A 19,010-nucleotide genomic window follows, 5' to 3' on the forward strand; every position below is an offset into this window, starting at 1 on the left:
TTATTGTCCTACGCTATAACATGTACAAAACACATGACCTAAACAACAAATCACACACTACCAGTTGTTTCCACACTAACAGAGAGTAACCTGTGCGCCAATCATCTGTTTTCAATGCATCACACACAAGGAGTCCATAATAATCCTGCTCTTACATTCATCTATTATACATGTACACCATTGAAATACAGAGCCTCTAAAGCTGTCTCTCTGTATCTTCTCCCTCACAGGATAACATTTAAAGAGATCAAACACACAGACCTGCTGAGTTGACACCAGCCAAAAGCTAGACGCACATACGATAGCACTATCGTGTATGTATTTTAAAAAAGTAATACTCTTATGAAATCATAACCCCTTTTTAGTTGTATATTGTAAACACGAAGAACAAAGGAATCGGATCTATAGTTCAAAATTAATTGGTAAACAAAAAGAAGCTTTGATAAGGATGATCTAGAAACAATTACCACTTTAACCACCGAAACTTTCTTTATAAGATTTCGAATCGAAGAAATTGACCAGTTATGAATATCAAGTTTTATAACCCATTCACATCTCCCTCCCCCATTTTGTGAAACACAAAACACATACCGCCAAGACTTTATCAACATTGATTATGCAACATACATGTACAAGTCTCTAATCAGTCATAAAACGATAACCTTATATATACGCACTACCTACTAAAACTCAAGACTTTGTAGCGTATTATCAGTGTGATTCTTTACTTGTTAATGTGCTCTCAACCAAAATTTAAACCAAAACTCTTTTGGAGAACAGAAAGGTTATATTTTTATTGACTTTATTTTTAATAATTTCCCTATAATTATACATAAAACGGAAATTATCAAAGCAATTGGAAAATGCATTGAATTATCAATTATCGAAGAATATACATTTTTGTAAAATGTAATATTTTTTAGAATATATTTCTAAATAAGTCTAAACCATGACATTCTATTCAGTTATATTGATACACTATTAGCTTTTAATAGTATAAGTAAGTTGAACTATTTAATTTGTCTTAAAAGTAATATTTCATGTTGATATGAATAACAAGACTTCCAGTTTAAAATAAAATTATTCAAGATGTGCAATGACCGTGGATCAAACAGCAGGTAAACTATTCAATATTACTTTTTTCCATAAAGATATTTTTGAACAGTTGCAATTGCTTATGATGAAAAGATATGTATAGCTGTTCACATCACTAAACATTTAATCATTTTGCAGTGTTGTATATTATTCATAAAGAAATAAAATGTCCGTATATATAACAATCAAATCACAATGTTAGATTTCTGATCATCCTATTTTTGTTATGAAATCAAGTATTTTTAATTAATACTCGATTCATGTTGTTTCCTAAGAATTGAAAAGTCGACCCAAGGATAAATCTTTAAACACTAACATGTTCAAATATTCGATGTAAACAAACTATTTTGCCACACTTGATGGGCTCGGGTGTTCTTGTTCAGTATTAGTGTATTGTTTTGTGTTGGTTAGATTGTTTAATTGTTTGTTGTTTTGTTGTGTTTTTGTTTTTGTTTTGTTTTTGTTTTTTGTTTTTGGTAGGGGCGGGGGAGCTAAGCAAATGTAAAGAAAGCATTATATGTTAATTAAAAATGTCAGGATTTTTTCCCAAACGTACGCTTTTAATTCACAACGTATACCTAGAAATGTGTGATTTGGTGGTAATATACAACGAATATTGTTGGAAAATCTACAAGTAGTAAACAGTGGGACGGAGAACTTCGGATTGGACATTTTGCCGGCTTGGCGCACCCTTTTCAATTCACACTATCTTCCAAAGTTTAGTACCAAATGGTAGGGTTTTTTTATTCTTAATTAATTGATGGGAAAAAGTTGGAACATTTTTAGATAGTTTTTTTTTTAGATATTTGAACTTAAAAGTTCCAACCCCATCGAATTTTAGTTTGGAAAAAGTACCCCACAGAAAACCCCATGCAAACCCCATTGGGTTTTGCAATAAACCCTATGCACCCTATGACCATCTTTAAGTTCTCATTAAATGTGGCTTAAAATGCTTAAAGGCAGCTTAAAGACGGTCTTTAAGCCACCTTTGAGCTACCTTTAATTTTCAATGTGGCTTAAAGGTGGCTTAAAGATGCTTTAAAAGTGGCTTAAAGATGGCTGCTAGGTCCTTTAAAGCGCCTTAAAGACCGTCTTTAAAGCTGACATGAATTCATAAAAGCATTTGGTCGCCATATTAGTTTCGATCGATCCTCTACTGCCACTGGGGTATATATACCGGTTTAGAAAGTTACGGTCGGTTGCTTTCCGATCGAGGCATTTGTGGCGAGCTATTCTTAAAGTCTTGGATTAAAAACTCCCTTTTCCTCTTTTTTACATTTAATAAACACATATAAATAAATCAACAATACAACACAATATTAGACTGAAAACAATACACATGAATAACCTAGATCTACCACATTGTAAAAGATACTAACACACAACACATTCATATACATACACCTCTGCTCGCACTTTACACAATCTGACACCAACACACTCTCTTCTCTTACACTATCTAAAAGTAAAAGCCACCCATCTAACCCCTATCACTTATCATGCTTATTTCCCTTCCCTAACTATACCTTTTATTCCCTGTACTATACTCTATTTCTATTTAACACCTTCAAACCCTTTCTCCTCTCTCTCCTGCTCGCCAACTGTCTTCTGCTAAACTTACTTCCTCTCGTTCAATATTCACAAAAAGTAAACACTCGGACAAAAACGGAAAATGGATTAAACATTAACAAAAAACCTTGATCTGACAAAAACGGACATACATTAACATTACTAAGAGATTAAACAAACTTATTAAAACATTAAAGTAAACATTAACATCTATGTCCATATTAGAAATAAACATGAAATTGTGATATATATATACATGTATTCACAACAGCATTCACGTTGCACGGACTTCTAAATGCATGAACTACACATTGTAGTAAAATGTAGTTATAAAGAATAAAGATAACAACAATCAATGAAATACAAAATATATTTATTCTTTGAAAGGATGTCCAAGGTATCCGTATTATTTTGCACAGACAGTGCTGTCTTACTTCGTGTGTTGTTCATACAGAGTACATAACGTCTGCATCTTCTTGAAAACCCGGCCGGCGGCACTTCATCCAACACAGTAACTAAATGAAAGTAACTCCAAGAAAGAAACAACATAACATCGTTTCCATCCGTTCCTACAAAAACGCCCCGTTTCTAAAATCCATGCGATAATTGACATTGCTCGATCTACTACAGTGTGTGGTTTGCGCATGTGCGATGTCATAACCTACACAGGAAAACGGTCTACAATTATCGAGGAATTTTCGAAGTATCTGCGCCTGGATTTCAGTCTGTCTTGTTTCGTCGTTTATTGGATATATCTTGCCAATGCAGTGGTTGTCAGATTATTTTTGTTCCTAACGCATTTTTACAAGTCTTTTCGTCCAAGGTAACGTGTTCGGGTGTATGAAATTCCTGAATGCGGTGAAGCATGAATAGTGATCTCGGCCTTATATAGGGGATGTGTAGCGATGAGCAGAACAATAGAAATCGACATCTAATATGGCGGTAGTCGGAGATAAAGGGAAATAATGCGTATTTATGAATTCATGTCAGCTTTAAGGCACCTTTAAGATGAACTTATAGGCCCTTAATGTCCAAGCGTCTTTAGGCCACCTTTAAGCCATTTTAAAAATTTTTTTATTCAATATTTTGCTTAATATACCGACAAAATATATTAACTTTATGACAATTTAGTCAGCTGTGATCAAAAGAGAAATATATTTTCAACCTATATGCGAAGTATTTATTTTAAAAAAGCATAATCGTTCGTCTGGACAAAAAATACACCTGTTGTGTATATCCTGTATATTCTGTTTTAGTTCTAGGATTTTTCTAAGGTTTATTAAAATTGATTTTAATTACATATACACAAAGAAATAAAAGCATGTCTAGACACACAACGTATCGATTTTAACAAGTGAATTTGATTATACATGAACATGTACAAAAGATAGGTAACTAATGTATATTCTGTCGCAAATTTTAATAATTCCAATACAGAAAAGGTATTAAACGGATTTTGCTATAAAAAAACAACAAATTAAAACGCCCAGACGAGGATTGAACCCGGAATACTTCGTTTACTAGCATCACCTAAATCCCTCAGCGCCACGGCAACTTATATGTTTTATGATTATTTTAATCCTATAAATCGGTGGCTATTGAATCAATGTAATGAGTGGATATTTTACTTGAAAAGGTTTTGAAGTCCATTTAGTTTGTAACAATCAATTACATGTATATCTAATTTATACATTACATGCATGCATGTACTTAGAATAAAATACAGCACTTATTCTTCAGTGGAAAAGAATATATTATACCTGAATGGAAACTGTTAGGCTTACTAGTATTTTGTTAATGAATTTAAACCGGGTATATATACGTTTACCTAATTCATAACTAATTGAAATGCAAGGAAGAAGATGAAACTTTTTTTAAATGAGAGAGAGAGCGAGAGAGAGAGCGAGAGAGAGGGCGAGAAAGAGCTCTTTCACCGATTAATTTTTTAAAGGAAACAAACATACTTTAATATAATTTCATGCGCAGATTTAGTTACAAAAACTGCGCTCGCCCCTTCAATAGTTTTGAAAGAAAAAAAAAAAATTAAATTTTTTATATCGGCAATCTGTGTCTATTGGAGCGGTGCTGATAATATCGATCTGTGTTCAATGGAGCGACTATGTGTTAACAAAAGCAAAACTTAGGTGTAGATACCTGCTTCTGCATAATGTGTGTTGACAAATAAAACCGCCTGGAACCAATCCCTTCCTTGGAAATGATATTATAACTCGGATCACCCCCTTCCATCCCTATAAAAGAGTTTTAATTATATATATACACGAGTCAAACTAGTTATCAGCTTTGATTAATCAATAAACCTTCCATTGTGCACTATTTGAGCCAAAGGTAAATCTTTTGGAGTATTGAAGGACTGTTATTCGATATTAAAGATCATTAAGAAAACGTGTGATTCATGTTGGAACATAAAACGAAGCATACTCTCAGCAAAATTGCTAACCAAGTAAACACAAAAATCACAATATTTAATACATACAAAACATAAAATTAAGCTCGAAAATAAACTTACGTATAAAATTTTTTATTTAAAGTGTTGTCAATCGTTTCGAGCGTCAAATAGCTGACCTAGTTTTTTTTAATGTGCATTGAAACTTTAAATAAAGCTTGTCTTATTCTCAATTTTTGCGTTCATTCTTCAAATGAATAGCAACTTGAAATTTTATTTTCATTGATCTAGTATAATGTTTAAATGCTTCTATTGGCGTTTGCCTATCTCACGGTTTTATTTGTTATGACAACAATTACAGCAACAGACAAATAACTAACAAAAACCATGGAGTTTATTTCATATCATAAAGCAGAGCTGACTAGGAATCTTGTACAATAAATCCATGAAAGGAGTATTATAACAATATTATAATGATTTTATCATTTTTAATATAAAAGATCTACCGAGAACTATTTATCTAATTAAAAAATAAATTTCATAAAGTCATTAAACGATAACATGTGACGACATAAAATGAAAAGAACACGTCTATAAACCTTTTCTGTACAAATGAAAAATAACTTTTCTTGTTGTTATAAAAGCCACACACACACACACACACACACACACACACACATATATATATATATGAAAGATAAACTAAAGTCTTTTGTGTGAAATATTTCAATGTAGCAGATTAATGAGCATACGATGGGTGTGACCGGTCAGCAGATGATGTTCACTCCTCCATGGCAACTGATCCTACCTCTAAATTTTGTAGAGGTCCGTGTTTGCTTTGCACCTGATTTGTATTTTCCCTTTCGACTTTCCTTTCGACTTTTGATTTTGAACACTTTTGTTATTACCACATTTTATCAGTAACTGACAATGGTCTTTCCATTCAGTTCTCCCAAGTGCCATTTAAGGGATAATAAATGTGAAAAGAGAAGTGTAGAGCTTTACTGTTTAGGTAAGGTAAAAACATCATTTATTGTTGATCCCAATAAGGATTTTAATTCATTGGTTGATTTTAAAAATTTTCTTCTTGTGTCTTCGTCATATTGGACTTCCTTGGAAACCAATGTTTGCATCACGTGACGGCTGTCAACTATCGCTGAGGACAAGACACTTCGCCCGTATTTACTTGAAGGTAAGTCTGATATAATTCTTCACTTATGTTAATTGTTTTCGGTGACTGTTTTCTAATCAATTCATATCAAATTAATATCATACAAAATATTATTTTTGAATTGCTTTATGATTTGGTTAAAAGTAGAAATACCGGTATACTGTACTGGTATTTTAACAACTAATAAACCGTATGACCAGTTTTAACAAGTTTAGATAAGTTTGTGCATGATTTTAAAAATTAAGTTTGTGGTTTAAACATTACATAATGTTCATTCTAAATTTGATCAACATGAAAAAAAACCGTTGTCAGTAGTACTGATTAATATAAAAATGACTCCAGTCAGCAAGAAAGACTGTTTTAATGATAACAAAAAACAATTTTAAGCTGATTGTAATTGTAAAATGCTTATAAGTCATTTACTATTAGATATCTGCTGATAAACATAAGAACGGTTAGATGGAGCATTGCTTTTATTATTCGCTCGCTATTATAAATAATGTTAAGATTTAAACATTTAGGGAATATAAATGTAATTTACCCAAATCATTATAAATAATGCTGAATCACACAAAAGAAAAAAAAAAGCCATGCAATATAAAAGACAAAATTAAAGTACAGACAAAAAATGTTCCGTCATTCCTTTTAAATTTCTTTCATATAGCCAATCTTGTTTCATAAAGGCGCATATAAACTTTAAAAGAAAGACCACCCAATCTTCAAATCTTGATTTTCATGCGTTTATTCATTAGGAATGAAATACAGTGCTCAAACATAAAAGTCCAAGGGAAAAATACAAATCAGGAGCAGAGCAAATACGAACCTCTACAATATTAGAGGTAGGATCAGGTGCCATGGAAGAGTGAGCATCCTTTGCTGACCGGTATCATATAATTTAAGGTCCGCCCTGTAAAATGGTCCGCGGCGGACCATTTATGTTAACATTTAAGGTCCGCCTTTGCACTAAAAGGATCCGACCCGTATAAGAAAAGGTCCGCCTAACATAAAAGGTCCGGGGTATATTTTTCATTTGTTTTTTTTTTCAATTTCGAGTATCTATACTACTATATTAAAATAATAGACTCGAATTTTTGGGCTTTAATACCGAGAAATCGGAAGAGTACTGTCATTTGTTTTAAATATTTTAAACATTATTGGCACTTGAAAATTACCAATTTGTTTTTATTTTTTCTTAATCAATCTTCGCTAATTAATAATCAACGAAAATTCCTTTAAAAAATCCGGAAATTATGTGGATTTTTCGGATTTTACAATCTTGCGCATGCGCATTACATTCACGCTAAATCACGGGAGGATCTTTAGTTTTTGTTTCCACAATACCACATTTGTAGGGATAAACTCAGAAACGCTTTTACAAATACGTGTAAATTTTCATGGAAAATTTGTCATATATACATGTATATATTCTGTTCATTAAAGGAAATACGATAAAACTCAGTGCATTTAATATGAAAAATGCCGATAGTTCCGAAACGGTTTATTATGAATAATTTGACTGTTATTTTCAATGCAGCTTCATTAATTTTCTCCAAAATCGTTTCGGAGCGATTCTGCAAATTTTTGCTACATTACGAGTATATTGGAGGCATTTTAACTGTGGCATAGGCCTGTCCCGAGACACAGTTTAGATTATTCTACATTTGTAAGTAAGCAGAGTGTAGTGAAATTAATAGCATTATTGTAAGCTTAAAGCTCTATTATGTAAATTGCAACAATACGGTGTGTCGATGTATCTATTTCGTAAATGTTCAAATTCATATGCAATGTCAACCCGTGCACGCACGGGTCAAAGTCTAGTTCTGTTATAAAATAAGTGGTATTATTTTGTAATTCTTAAAAAGGAGTACTTACCTGAAGTGAGTTCGTAAACACGCATCACAAAGTGTAAATGAAAATACATAATTTTGCATGTAGTTAGGACACAAATAAACAATTTAAAAACTGTTATTTTATTTTATTTCAACATTAATTTTGCAAGTTGATCTTATATAAACAGGAAATGAAACTGATTGGTGTCATTAATTAAACAATGGCTTCAGTCAGATGTTATATACACACATGTCACCCTGCAGGTGTGCAAGGTTCACACCGTCAGGTGGTTGACTGTTTGAAATGAACACTATATAAATAGTGCCTGTTTGGGAGGGTAACAGTTGAAATTGACACCCCGAGAAAACCATTGTCAACCGACGCGAAGCGGAGGTTGACAATGGTTTTCGAGGGGTGTCAATTTCAACTGTTATCCTCCCAAACAGGCACTATTTATTTTGTTATACTGAATGTCTTTTTAAAAATTTTTAAGAAAATTTTACTGCTTTTATATAGGAATAACGTGAATTCTACAGCGAACCGTACGCGCATAATTTTCGCGCATGTAACATTTTTTAATGTTACCCGTTGCCAAGTGCGTTGCTAACGCTGAGGGTAATAGTAAATATTATTAACTGCGTCTTAACCAATCAGATTTCAGTATTTAACATGAAAGTATAACAAGTATATTTGTACGTCCTCTTTTTGCACATCTTTCCTAAATGATACACGCTTTAAAACGTGACCCATTAATATTCTTTACAATTAAGTTATATCGATACCTGCAAGCGGTAGGTATCATTGCTATTCTTTATTTGCACTAGGGCACATCTGTGAGTTATACTAATTATAATAAATTGTTAGTTTTTCGATCCTTTTTTTTCTATAATTATATTTTTGGATCGGACTTTTGCCTTTGTTAGGCCTTACGGGAGCATCCAGAGGAATTGATTTGTTTTTAAGAAATTAAACACAGATAAGATTAGTAAAGAGTCTCATTCCTTCAGCTGTGTTAGCATTTTGTATCTTAAAAGAATTTAAGGGGATTTTTTTTTCTTAAAAAGAAAATATTTGTGTGAAAAAGGCAAGTGTTGACATCCCGGTAAAATTTTATTCTAAATTCCTGCCAACCTTTTCACAAGCATCATTTAAAGGGACTTGGACACGATTTTAGATCAAAATTTTATTTCTTATTTTTTAGATATAAAATGGTATACTTGCACATTTTGAATAATTGACCAAAATTTGAATGTTATAATTTAAGTTATAAGAGAGATACAGAGGTAAGAATTCATTGTTACGTATACAAAGCTCGAGTCTTATATTTGTTTACAAGTAATGTAAAGTATAGAAATACCATTTCTTTGACAAAATAACTCGGAAGAAACAAGGCAAACTTGTTCAATGTGTATATAAAATATATTATCAATAGAAGAAAGTAACATTTGGTTGAAACTTATACCAATAAAACACTTATTTAAACTGCAGCTTTGTTTACAAAACAAAGAATTCCAAACTCTGTATATTGCTCATACCTCAATATCTGACGTTCAAATTTTGATAAAGTATTGAAAATACCAATATTAACCATTCTAAACATTAAAAATGGAAAAATAGAATTTAATATTTTTAGCACAAATCGTGTCCAAGTCCCTTTAAACATCATGAGATGCATTTTTCCCCCAATAAAAAGAATAAGAAAGCCATTTTACTGTGGCGTTAGAAGCAAATTGAAAGGGGGGGGGGTTAGACTAATTATCAGAAATCTTGACACGCCAAAAAAAAAAACTCTTACCAAAATACATGACATTTTTAATTCGGGGGGGGGGGGGGGGGCGCTAAGTCTAGTATGATATTTCCCATTTTCAATATTTTTATTAATTTATCATTTTTTAAAAGGTAAATTTAAAACAATTATGTTTGCTGCGAAAAATAGTGGGGGGGGGGGGGGCTAGCCCCTCCCGTATGCTATGTGTCTAATGGTTAGGTCTAACTTGTCTTAGCCCCCATCCCCCCGGTTCCGACGCCTATGAGATAAAAATCAATACTTTCAGATAAATAAGACAAACCCACCTTCGTATTTTCAGATTATTTCAACGAGACGGACAATCGTTTGCAATGGATTCCAGGCCTTTGTCACATTTTTAAAAAGTCATCGGATAAAACTCAATTATATATATTTTTTATTTCTCCTCTTATTTAACATTACATTAATTTTACGGTCTTTTTAAGGACACAATGCATGTATATATACATGTACCGGGTCTCATTCCTTTAATTTAAATATCTTACGTTGGAAATCAAGTATATAAATACTATTATACATAATGTGTAACTACTCTGAATAATTAAAAAAAGAACCTACGCTGAAGTTCATTTTATGTCCACTCCAGCATTAAGAAGATCAAGTGAAAAATGTCACTACAAAATCAATATTAGATTTCACTACATCCATGTATGACCAGTTCTTTCAACAGGCGGACGTTTTCTTTAACTATAATATTGGGTCCTTCCTCTAAAATTAAAGGTTATCGGGTTAAAATACCGTTAATTTTTTCCATACAGCATTTCAATGGGGCGAACCTTTTCTTGTACAATGATATTGTGTCCTACCCCCTAAATGAAAATGTAATTTAGATGAACATCAAAACTTGATCAATATGTATTAACTACTAGCACTTAGTTCATTGTTTAACTCAATGTTAACTTGTTTTTCTCAACGTATGGACATTTTCTTCAGCCATAATATTAGATCCTAATACTAATTTTTTTAGTATTGGGCCCTACTCCTAAATTAAAAGATCGCGATCGGATACATATTTTTCTTAAATTAGCAATTAGCAAGGATGTTTTTTAGGCAGTTTACAAACATATTTCTGCATCAAAACACTTTGTAACATAGCAATTTTATCACAGATTATATACCTTGCATCTTATTTCTTCCTCAACGCGAATTTTGTAAGTACGCTCTTAGTTCAGCTTGAATTTTTTATAAATGAAAAATCCTAACGTGGACATATTTAAAATTTGAAATTTGTAAACTTAAGCGATGGAAACGGATTTGATTATTAAGTGATCACTCCTTTCCAAAACTTTGCTTAATTATGCATCATTATATAAATGTAAAAAATATTGTACATTTTATTAAAGGTGTATGGAATCAATCTTTTGGATGATCAAATACGGTCGGGAATAAACATCTATACTTTTTTACATGCATATTATGTGTGTGTGTGTGTGTGTGTGTGTGTGTGTGTGTGTGTGTGAGAGAGAGAGAGAGAGAGAGAGAGAGAGAGAGAGAGATGATTATTATCATAATCACACTATCAGACTTTTATTACTTTTTTAAAGTGGTCGATTGAATAGAACCACCAGAAATCAGAGAACATGTATATATTGTAATATCAATTGTGTGAAAGATGAATTTCCTTTTATATTGGTGTGTCCTTTGTATGACATTTTTCGTAAAATAATATTAAACCATACTTTTGGAGAAGATCTTCTATGTTCAAAGTTTAAAATTTAAGAAAATTTAAGAAAATTTAGAATGAACTTGAAAAGTATGCAGATAATATTAAAAAATTACGAAATATTTTGTTGCCATAATTTAAATACATGTATATTGTCTATTCTCCTGTTCCACTTGCATATTTGTATGTTATATGTACATGAATACGGACGGGCTGTAAAGCCTAAAGTGAACAAAGAATGCATGAATAAACACTTTACATGAACTTTTACATGCTTTTTAATAATAAGTACATGTATATTCTAATAAATTTTTTTTGTCATTTTAAGCCATTATAGTTACTACAATTCCGTATGTACACTATATTGTCAACAAATTTCCATTTTGTTCAGGTAATCCACATATGCGGCGTCTTATTATCTTTAACTAATGATAAATCTACCTAGAGACGTATAAATTATTAGTATATAATAATACGTTCCTGGTCTACTGAAAATTAAACAAAGCACGAGCTAAAAAGACAATCTAAGTTGTGTAGAATACTACAGCAGAGATTTTTTTTCTTTCACAGATCAGCGGTGTATTCTGATTAGCACTGGTGTGAATGCCTGCAGGGCTTCTGTTATCCGTGTTTACCTGTAGTGAAACATATACACCGGAAGAGGTTTGAAAACAAAGGGACTTAATAGTGTGTACAAATTATGGTCAATGTTCTCCTGGTTTTCCTTTTTCAGATTCTTAAACAATTGTCAAAATCTAACGCGCTTTCAATATTTAATATCCCAAAAGTAATTTACTTAGTAATACGGGCATACATGTACGAAGTACGCAAATGTCCGATTGGATTAAATAAGCAAAGCCATTTTTAACATACATGTACATGAGCAAAGAGAATAATTACTTTAAGAGAACGTTTAATAAGTGACTACGGGTAGAACCTTTTCTTATAGGGGAAAGCCGGACCCTAAATGTTAACATTTAAGGTCAGGCCGGACCATTTTACGGGGTGGACCTTAAATTATACCCGCCGTGTGCTCTTTGTTATTAAAAAAACATTGAAGATTGAAAGGAAGAATAATGTTAAGAATAGAATTCTGACCATTTTATGTTCAATATTGCTTTTTAAATTATTTCTCCATTTCGAGATATGATAGAGCGGGCAATTGGACGTCTAGCCCCTCTAAATCCCGATTTACGTAAGATTTGAGATAGTTTTTTAAATGTCTGGGCGTATAACTTTAAAATGAACAGATTTCCTTCTTTAATGTATAACAAAATATTCTTAGATGAAGAGCTATCAATGAAAGAATCAAAACCCCTCTGAACCCTTCATTTTAAGGGCCAGTCCCTTTATCTTGACGGCAAATGAAAGACATTGTCTGTATAAACTTTTTTGTTCTACATGTCTTAAGAAAATAATTCAGAGTAAAAAGATAATGACAGAAAACAACAAAAAATCACGGCGCTTTTTACCTCTCATTTGTCGATCCCTGCCGAGCTTTGGCGCTTTATGAGCCAGAGGGAATCGGATGCAAAATTGCACATCTACAATATTCTGACAATCATCCCTGAAAATTTCAACTCAATACCTTCAATGGTTTAGGAGGAGATCCGTGGACAAACCGATCCTCTGAAATCGCTAAAACGTCAAAATCTCAAAACCGGAAGTGACTCCATCAATTTCAAAAAACCGCAATAAGGTTCGGATAGTTAGCTACCAGATCTGTTATAAAAATCGACCGAGCCGTTTTTGAGAAATCGCGTGCACAAAATTTGTAAGAAAAAAATTGTGCAAAAATGCTCCAGAAGAATAACAAAAGGGTCTTCCGTTGGAAAACGGAAGACCCTAATAATCTTAACCAGCACAATAATAGAAATTAAACATTACATAACATGCCAATGCATAGACAAAATGAGCAGTTAAGTGTGTAATTTTAGGTTGACTTTAAAAGGTTAATACATTTTGTGGCATGTTTCATAAGAGCTGATTTATCATTATATTAAAATATTTTCTTTTCATATTTATAGATGCTTCGAGGAATGGTCTTGGAGAATTTTGTTAATTTTAAAGACAGATCTGTATTAGACTTTTCAAAAACAAAATATGGTCCAAACATTTTTGTTGGGGCGAGTTCAACAGGAAAAACAGCTGTATTAGAATTAATCAGAAGATGCATGGATATAAAATTAAATTCATCCCTCACAAATCGTTGTAACGAAAGTGAAACAGCATATGTTTTTTGCGAGTTTGAGAATACATTTGAAAATTATGAACCTACGGTCATATCAGGGATGATTGTAGATACAGTACACGAAGATAACGTAGACGATGATGAAGAAGATGAAGAATGGGAAGAGAACGAGAAAGTAAATAAAGAAGACACAATTTTTCATAAAGTCATAATGTACGTATACAAAGGAAAAATAAAATTTTGTAGAAAAACGTACTTCAAGACACCTGACGACAGAATCGTTGATCTTAAAAAGAATGTGAGACTCGGTAAAGATTTTTTGGATGACATAAAAGTAATTGATAACAGTTTGTTTATTGCCAACAAAGATAGAAAACCAAATAAAAATTATGAGATTAGCAGTCGGTTACAAAAGGATTTCAATATTGCATTCGTTGAAAAAGTTTCAAATGAGATTAGAAAACAACAAAAAGATAATAGAATCCACAATCGATATCCAAAAGTGTGGGGAGCATTAGAAGATGGATTTGTTGGTGTTTTGTCAATGAGAGGATTAGGTACATTTCAATGGACAAAAAGTTTATTAATCGACGATAAATTCAAATCAAAGAATTATGAAGGCGCAAGCGCTCAAGCGGAAATTATAGCTGAACTAATAGAAAGTAAAGAAATTGATAGAAACAGAGAACGCAAAATATTTAATTTTCTTACCAGTGAAAGTAACTTTCATTTTGTCAAGAAACCGAATTCGGCGATAGTTCTTCAAAAAGACGATAAAGAGTTTCCGTTGTTGAAGACCTCTCTTGGAATTGTAGAGGCCAAACAATTTTCACTTTTGATGGCACACAATAGGCTGCAAACAATTTGTCTAGAAGAGCCTGATAGAGGAATGCATCCACAGATGATTGAACGTATGAAAGAAGTTCTGCACGACGAAAGTTGCAAGAAAACCATTATTGTTGTCACTCATAGCCCATATCTTGTCGACTCCACGTCACTGAAAAACTCTTTCTTATTTTCGAGAGGAGAGAATGGTTCAAACGTCGTCAACATATACGACGAACTTGAGAAAAATGAACTTTTAAAGTTGTTAGGAACAACAGAATTCAAAACTCTTTTGTTTTCCTCAAATGTTCTTTTTGTTGAAGGACCATCTGACAAACTTGTTCTTGAAGCTATCTTCAGAAATTATGGAACGAGTTCAAAGTCATTTGCTGACAGTTTTCCAATATTACGTCACGGAATATGTTCTATGGGAGGAAAAGGAAAAGCCGACAAAATGAAAGATTTTTGCAAAAAATTAAATATAAAGTTTTGTATAGTTGTGGATAGGGATGTAATGATGAAGGACAAAGAGTCAAAAATTTATTATAAAAGCAGTTTTAGCTCACCTTTTAAAGAATATGATTGTAGCAGCTCAACGTCTCCTGAAGAACAATTTCAAACGTTTTCTAATAAATTGGCAGAAAACGAAAATCTGTTTATTTGGAAAAATGGTGAATTGGAAGACTTTCTTTTAAGTGAAAACCAATTTAAAATATGCGAACTTTTAATTCCGGACGACCTTTCAAGGGAAGACAAGTATCCATTCGATGCCACACATTCAAAATATATACAGATGAAAGGGAAGATCAAGGCATCTTTGAATGATGGAATATCTCGGGAACAACTTGATAAGTTAGCAAATTATGTAATTAATAATCAAGAAACTAAACGCCTGCTTAATTTCCTGGAAAGCATAAATGCTGTAAAATATCAATAAACACTCTGTATCACATGTTTAAAAAAGTATTGTATTCTAATTAGCATAATATTTCTTTAAATGCTAAGATGAATATTAAGACTTACATGGACAATTGCACTGAAAAAAGTTTTTGAGTTTTGAGTTTTTTTTGTGAAAAGAATACATAGAATGCTGTAATCGAATGGTTTTATTCTGTAATTATTAAGTTTTGACTGATTGTTTTTGTTCGGTTTCTTTTTCCCTATTCGTATGAGGGGTTTTGCGCTTTTTGTTGATCATAATTGAAGTATTCTGTTTCAAAAGGAAAACCCTCATCTTATTTTACGGTTTTGTTTTATTATTTTGTTTTATTATTTTTTTTACAACTGAAATATTTCGAGAGCTATAACTCAGAAACTATTCAATCGATTTGCACTAAAGAACAAGTGCACTTAATGTATAGAGAATGGGACCTTTCTCAGTGCCGTTTTATGTAGATAATGTCAACAAGATGCTTTATTTGTATAATTTAAGCTCTAGCTTGCAATAGGAAAACCCTTGAAATGTATATTCATTTTTCCTATTTAGGTGCTAGCATAATGTTATACAAACTTCTTCTTTCACGGGAGTTTTTCCAAATGTATAATGCGTTTTTCGTCTTTTCCCAAATTTTGTTCACAGTCTGGCTGACGGTAAACATTGGCTTTAAAATGTATGTTCGTCCTTGATTTGATATGTAAAATTACGAATGTTGGCTGACCGCTACTATGTTTATAAGCTTTGTAATTTTTATAAACACTTAATAAAGCGCAACGACTTGTTAATTCTTATCATTTAAATATCAATAGGGGATGAGAGATAAGAAATTATGCTCAACTTGAATATTTTTTTTCACTTTTATCGGGGCCCATAAGTGCAATCGTCCACTGGATGACTGATACAACATTGACTGCACCTCCGATATAACTAGAGATGAGCTCGTTGCAAGCAACGATTAGGTTTTCCGTCGTAGCTGCGTCATACTTGTGACGTATTACAAAAAATTGATAGCTGACCATAGTAAAATATTAGATGTATAAACACTGAGAAACAAATTATTTCTGTAACCGCGTAGATTTTACGGTGCTAGAGAATACGTCTGGACCTGCATCGGTCGTGTGCAGTATACGAACCGGGTGAGGGAATGTGGCGTAAAGTGTATAAGGTATATAGTTGTGGCGCGCTGTGGGCCGTAAGCTAAAACGAAGGGTAGGTTTGCCGTATTCCCGAAGGTCCACCCGTATACAGTTCCAGAGAAATAAACAGGCAATTGATGCAGGATTCCACATAAATTGGACGAGACTCAACGATGGCAACATTATAACAATTTAACATACAGACATGTTACAAACAAGTCGGATATGGCCAGTAGTGGCCTCCGGACTCAAGACTCTGGGATAGTCGGACGTGGCCGGGGCTGGCCGCCGTATTCCAGACTGCGCATTGACAATTGTACATAACTATTTATAAGAATCTTAACAATGAGTATAAATTGCAATTGAAAGGTAATTATATAAGTAAGCTAAGTGAAAGGTTCACAGATATAAAATAATTAAATAAACTCAATGAGTCTTTGATGTCCAAGAAATGAAAATCTGATAATTGCACAATGTTGTTTTAAGAGATTAACAGTCCTTGAGACATGACACTCTGTCTCTTTGAAATCACATATAAAGTCTGAAAAGTGTCAATCACTAATTTAAAAAAGTACTATGTAAGAAATAAACTGTGAGAAAAAATTACGAAACAGATGTTGAATTTTACAAGTAAAGTAAAAAAAAATTATAATTGAACAGTGCATTTTGCACGATAATACTACATGTTTATAAGCAAATACAGATCTTAACACGTTGTCTCTAGTTTGATTCGCCGCATTTTATTCACAGAGTGGGACTGTGGTTTTGCCCGGTACGAAGGTAAAAAGACCATTGGCAAACGTTTTACACGCATTTTTATCGAACGCAAGCGCCAATGAATCTCTTAGTATATATGCGGAGATCCTGGAAATTTTACAAGGGGTTTTGAGGAATAATTTTGTATTTCGAGGAGGGGGAACATGCGCGGATCAGAAAATTTTTCCGGGGTGGGGGTTGAAAAGTCAGACGGTTATTTGAGTTTGCCAAGGGATGTCCGAGGCATATTTGGTAAGTTTATAATGTACACGTAATTGAAAGAAATATCGCTGGGGGGGGGGGGGGGGTCTGGAACACTTCCCCTTCTAGATCCGCGCACGGAGAAGACCGATGCCGGTAATTTTACTGTAATTTTAACCATTTTTATTTAATTTTTCATGTTCATAATTATCAGAAAACCAATATTACCTTTTAAAGCAGTTAAAACTTAAAACTTAAGATACGAACCATTTAGTCTCGGTGAGTATTGCGTCTGCGTAAAAAAAAAAATGGCAATTTTCAAGAAATTCGGATAGACGATCTGTGTCCTAGGTCGTCCATCCGATTCTTTTTCTGACTAAAAGCTACAGACCTGCAGTTAGAGATTGTCAAACTCTTATTGAGAATGTCAATTTGTTTGTCTCAAAGAATCCTTTTTTAAATCAATAAAGTTTTACCTTAAAAAAAAGAAAGAAATCGGGCACAATTTTCAATGTTAGCATTTTACAAGAAACATTTTTTCAAGAAACAACTCTTCAGTGCTTTATCCGAAATATTGCATGAAAAAAATTTACATCGAATTTTTCAAATTACAAAAGGATATTCAAAATGAACTTGGATTAACCGCTAACAAACAGGCATAAAGAGAGACTGAGAACCAATTTCTTTTTTTTTTTACATCAAAAAAATTTAAAAATAAATCAAAATATATTTTTTCTTTGTATGCGTTAATGAAAATGTAGATCAGCAAGCGGTTCTTTTTCGTGCAAGCACCTACTTAACCGATTATTACACGGGTCTACAACGATGACAAATATCGAAAAGGCAATATTGTGGGTGAAGGATGAATTTGAAGTTTGTTTTTTAATTATATTTATCTGGATCGGTTATGTTTGTTAGTTTGTTTTGTTTATTAAAGAGGGGAATAAAGAAATGAGTAATTTCCAAGCACGGAGGAGCATCGTTTTTAAAAGTGTGTGGGGGGGGGGGGGGGCAAACTCATCCAACAAATCTTGACAAGCCAAACAAATTTTTTTTTTAGTTTTCTAAAATTTTCAAAATTGCACTCACAATTTCATGATTTTCATACCATTTTTTTTTCATGCTACCAAAATGGGGGGGGGGGGGGGGGCAACTCCATGATAATTCAATTTTTTTATGTAAATTTTATAAAAATAGTTGCTTCGAGAAAAAGTGGGGAGAGGACATCTTTATGTCATATAACATGTGAAACTGATTTCATTCCACCCACAAGCTTGAAATAATGAAATAATTTTAATGAAAACAATATAAATAGACGTCATAAATCCCATATCAAACGACATATTACCACTTGATTCTGCGCGTCTTTTTAATGAATTTATAAACAGCAGAAAATTCTAAAATGTATTTTTAAAGGTAATATTA

At 32.7% G+C, this 19,010-nt stretch overlaps 1 protein-coding gene across 1 annotated transcript; it reads left to right on the plus strand.

The window, feature by feature from the left end:
- Positions 1–12,174: 12,174 nt before the first annotated feature.
- LOC128164440 (uncharacterized) lies at positions 12,175–16,266 on the plus strand. The gene is made up of 2 exons (XM_052828244.1): positions 12,175–12,202; positions 13,567–16,266. The coding sequence occupies exon 2, from the start codon at positions 13,567–13,569 to the stop codon at positions 15,490–15,492; it is 1,926 nt and encodes a 641-aa protein (XP_052684204.1). The 5' UTR covers positions 12,175–12,202; the 3' UTR covers positions 15,493–16,266.
- Positions 16,267–19,010: the final 2,744 nt, after the last annotated feature.

Source organism: Crassostrea angulata, chromosome 10 (assembly GCF_025612915.1).
Source record: "Crassostrea angulata isolate pt1a10 chromosome 10, ASM2561291v2, whole genome shotgun sequence".
Taxonomy (NCBI): Eukaryota; Metazoa; Mollusca; class Bivalvia; order Ostreida; family Ostreidae; genus Magallana; species Magallana angulata.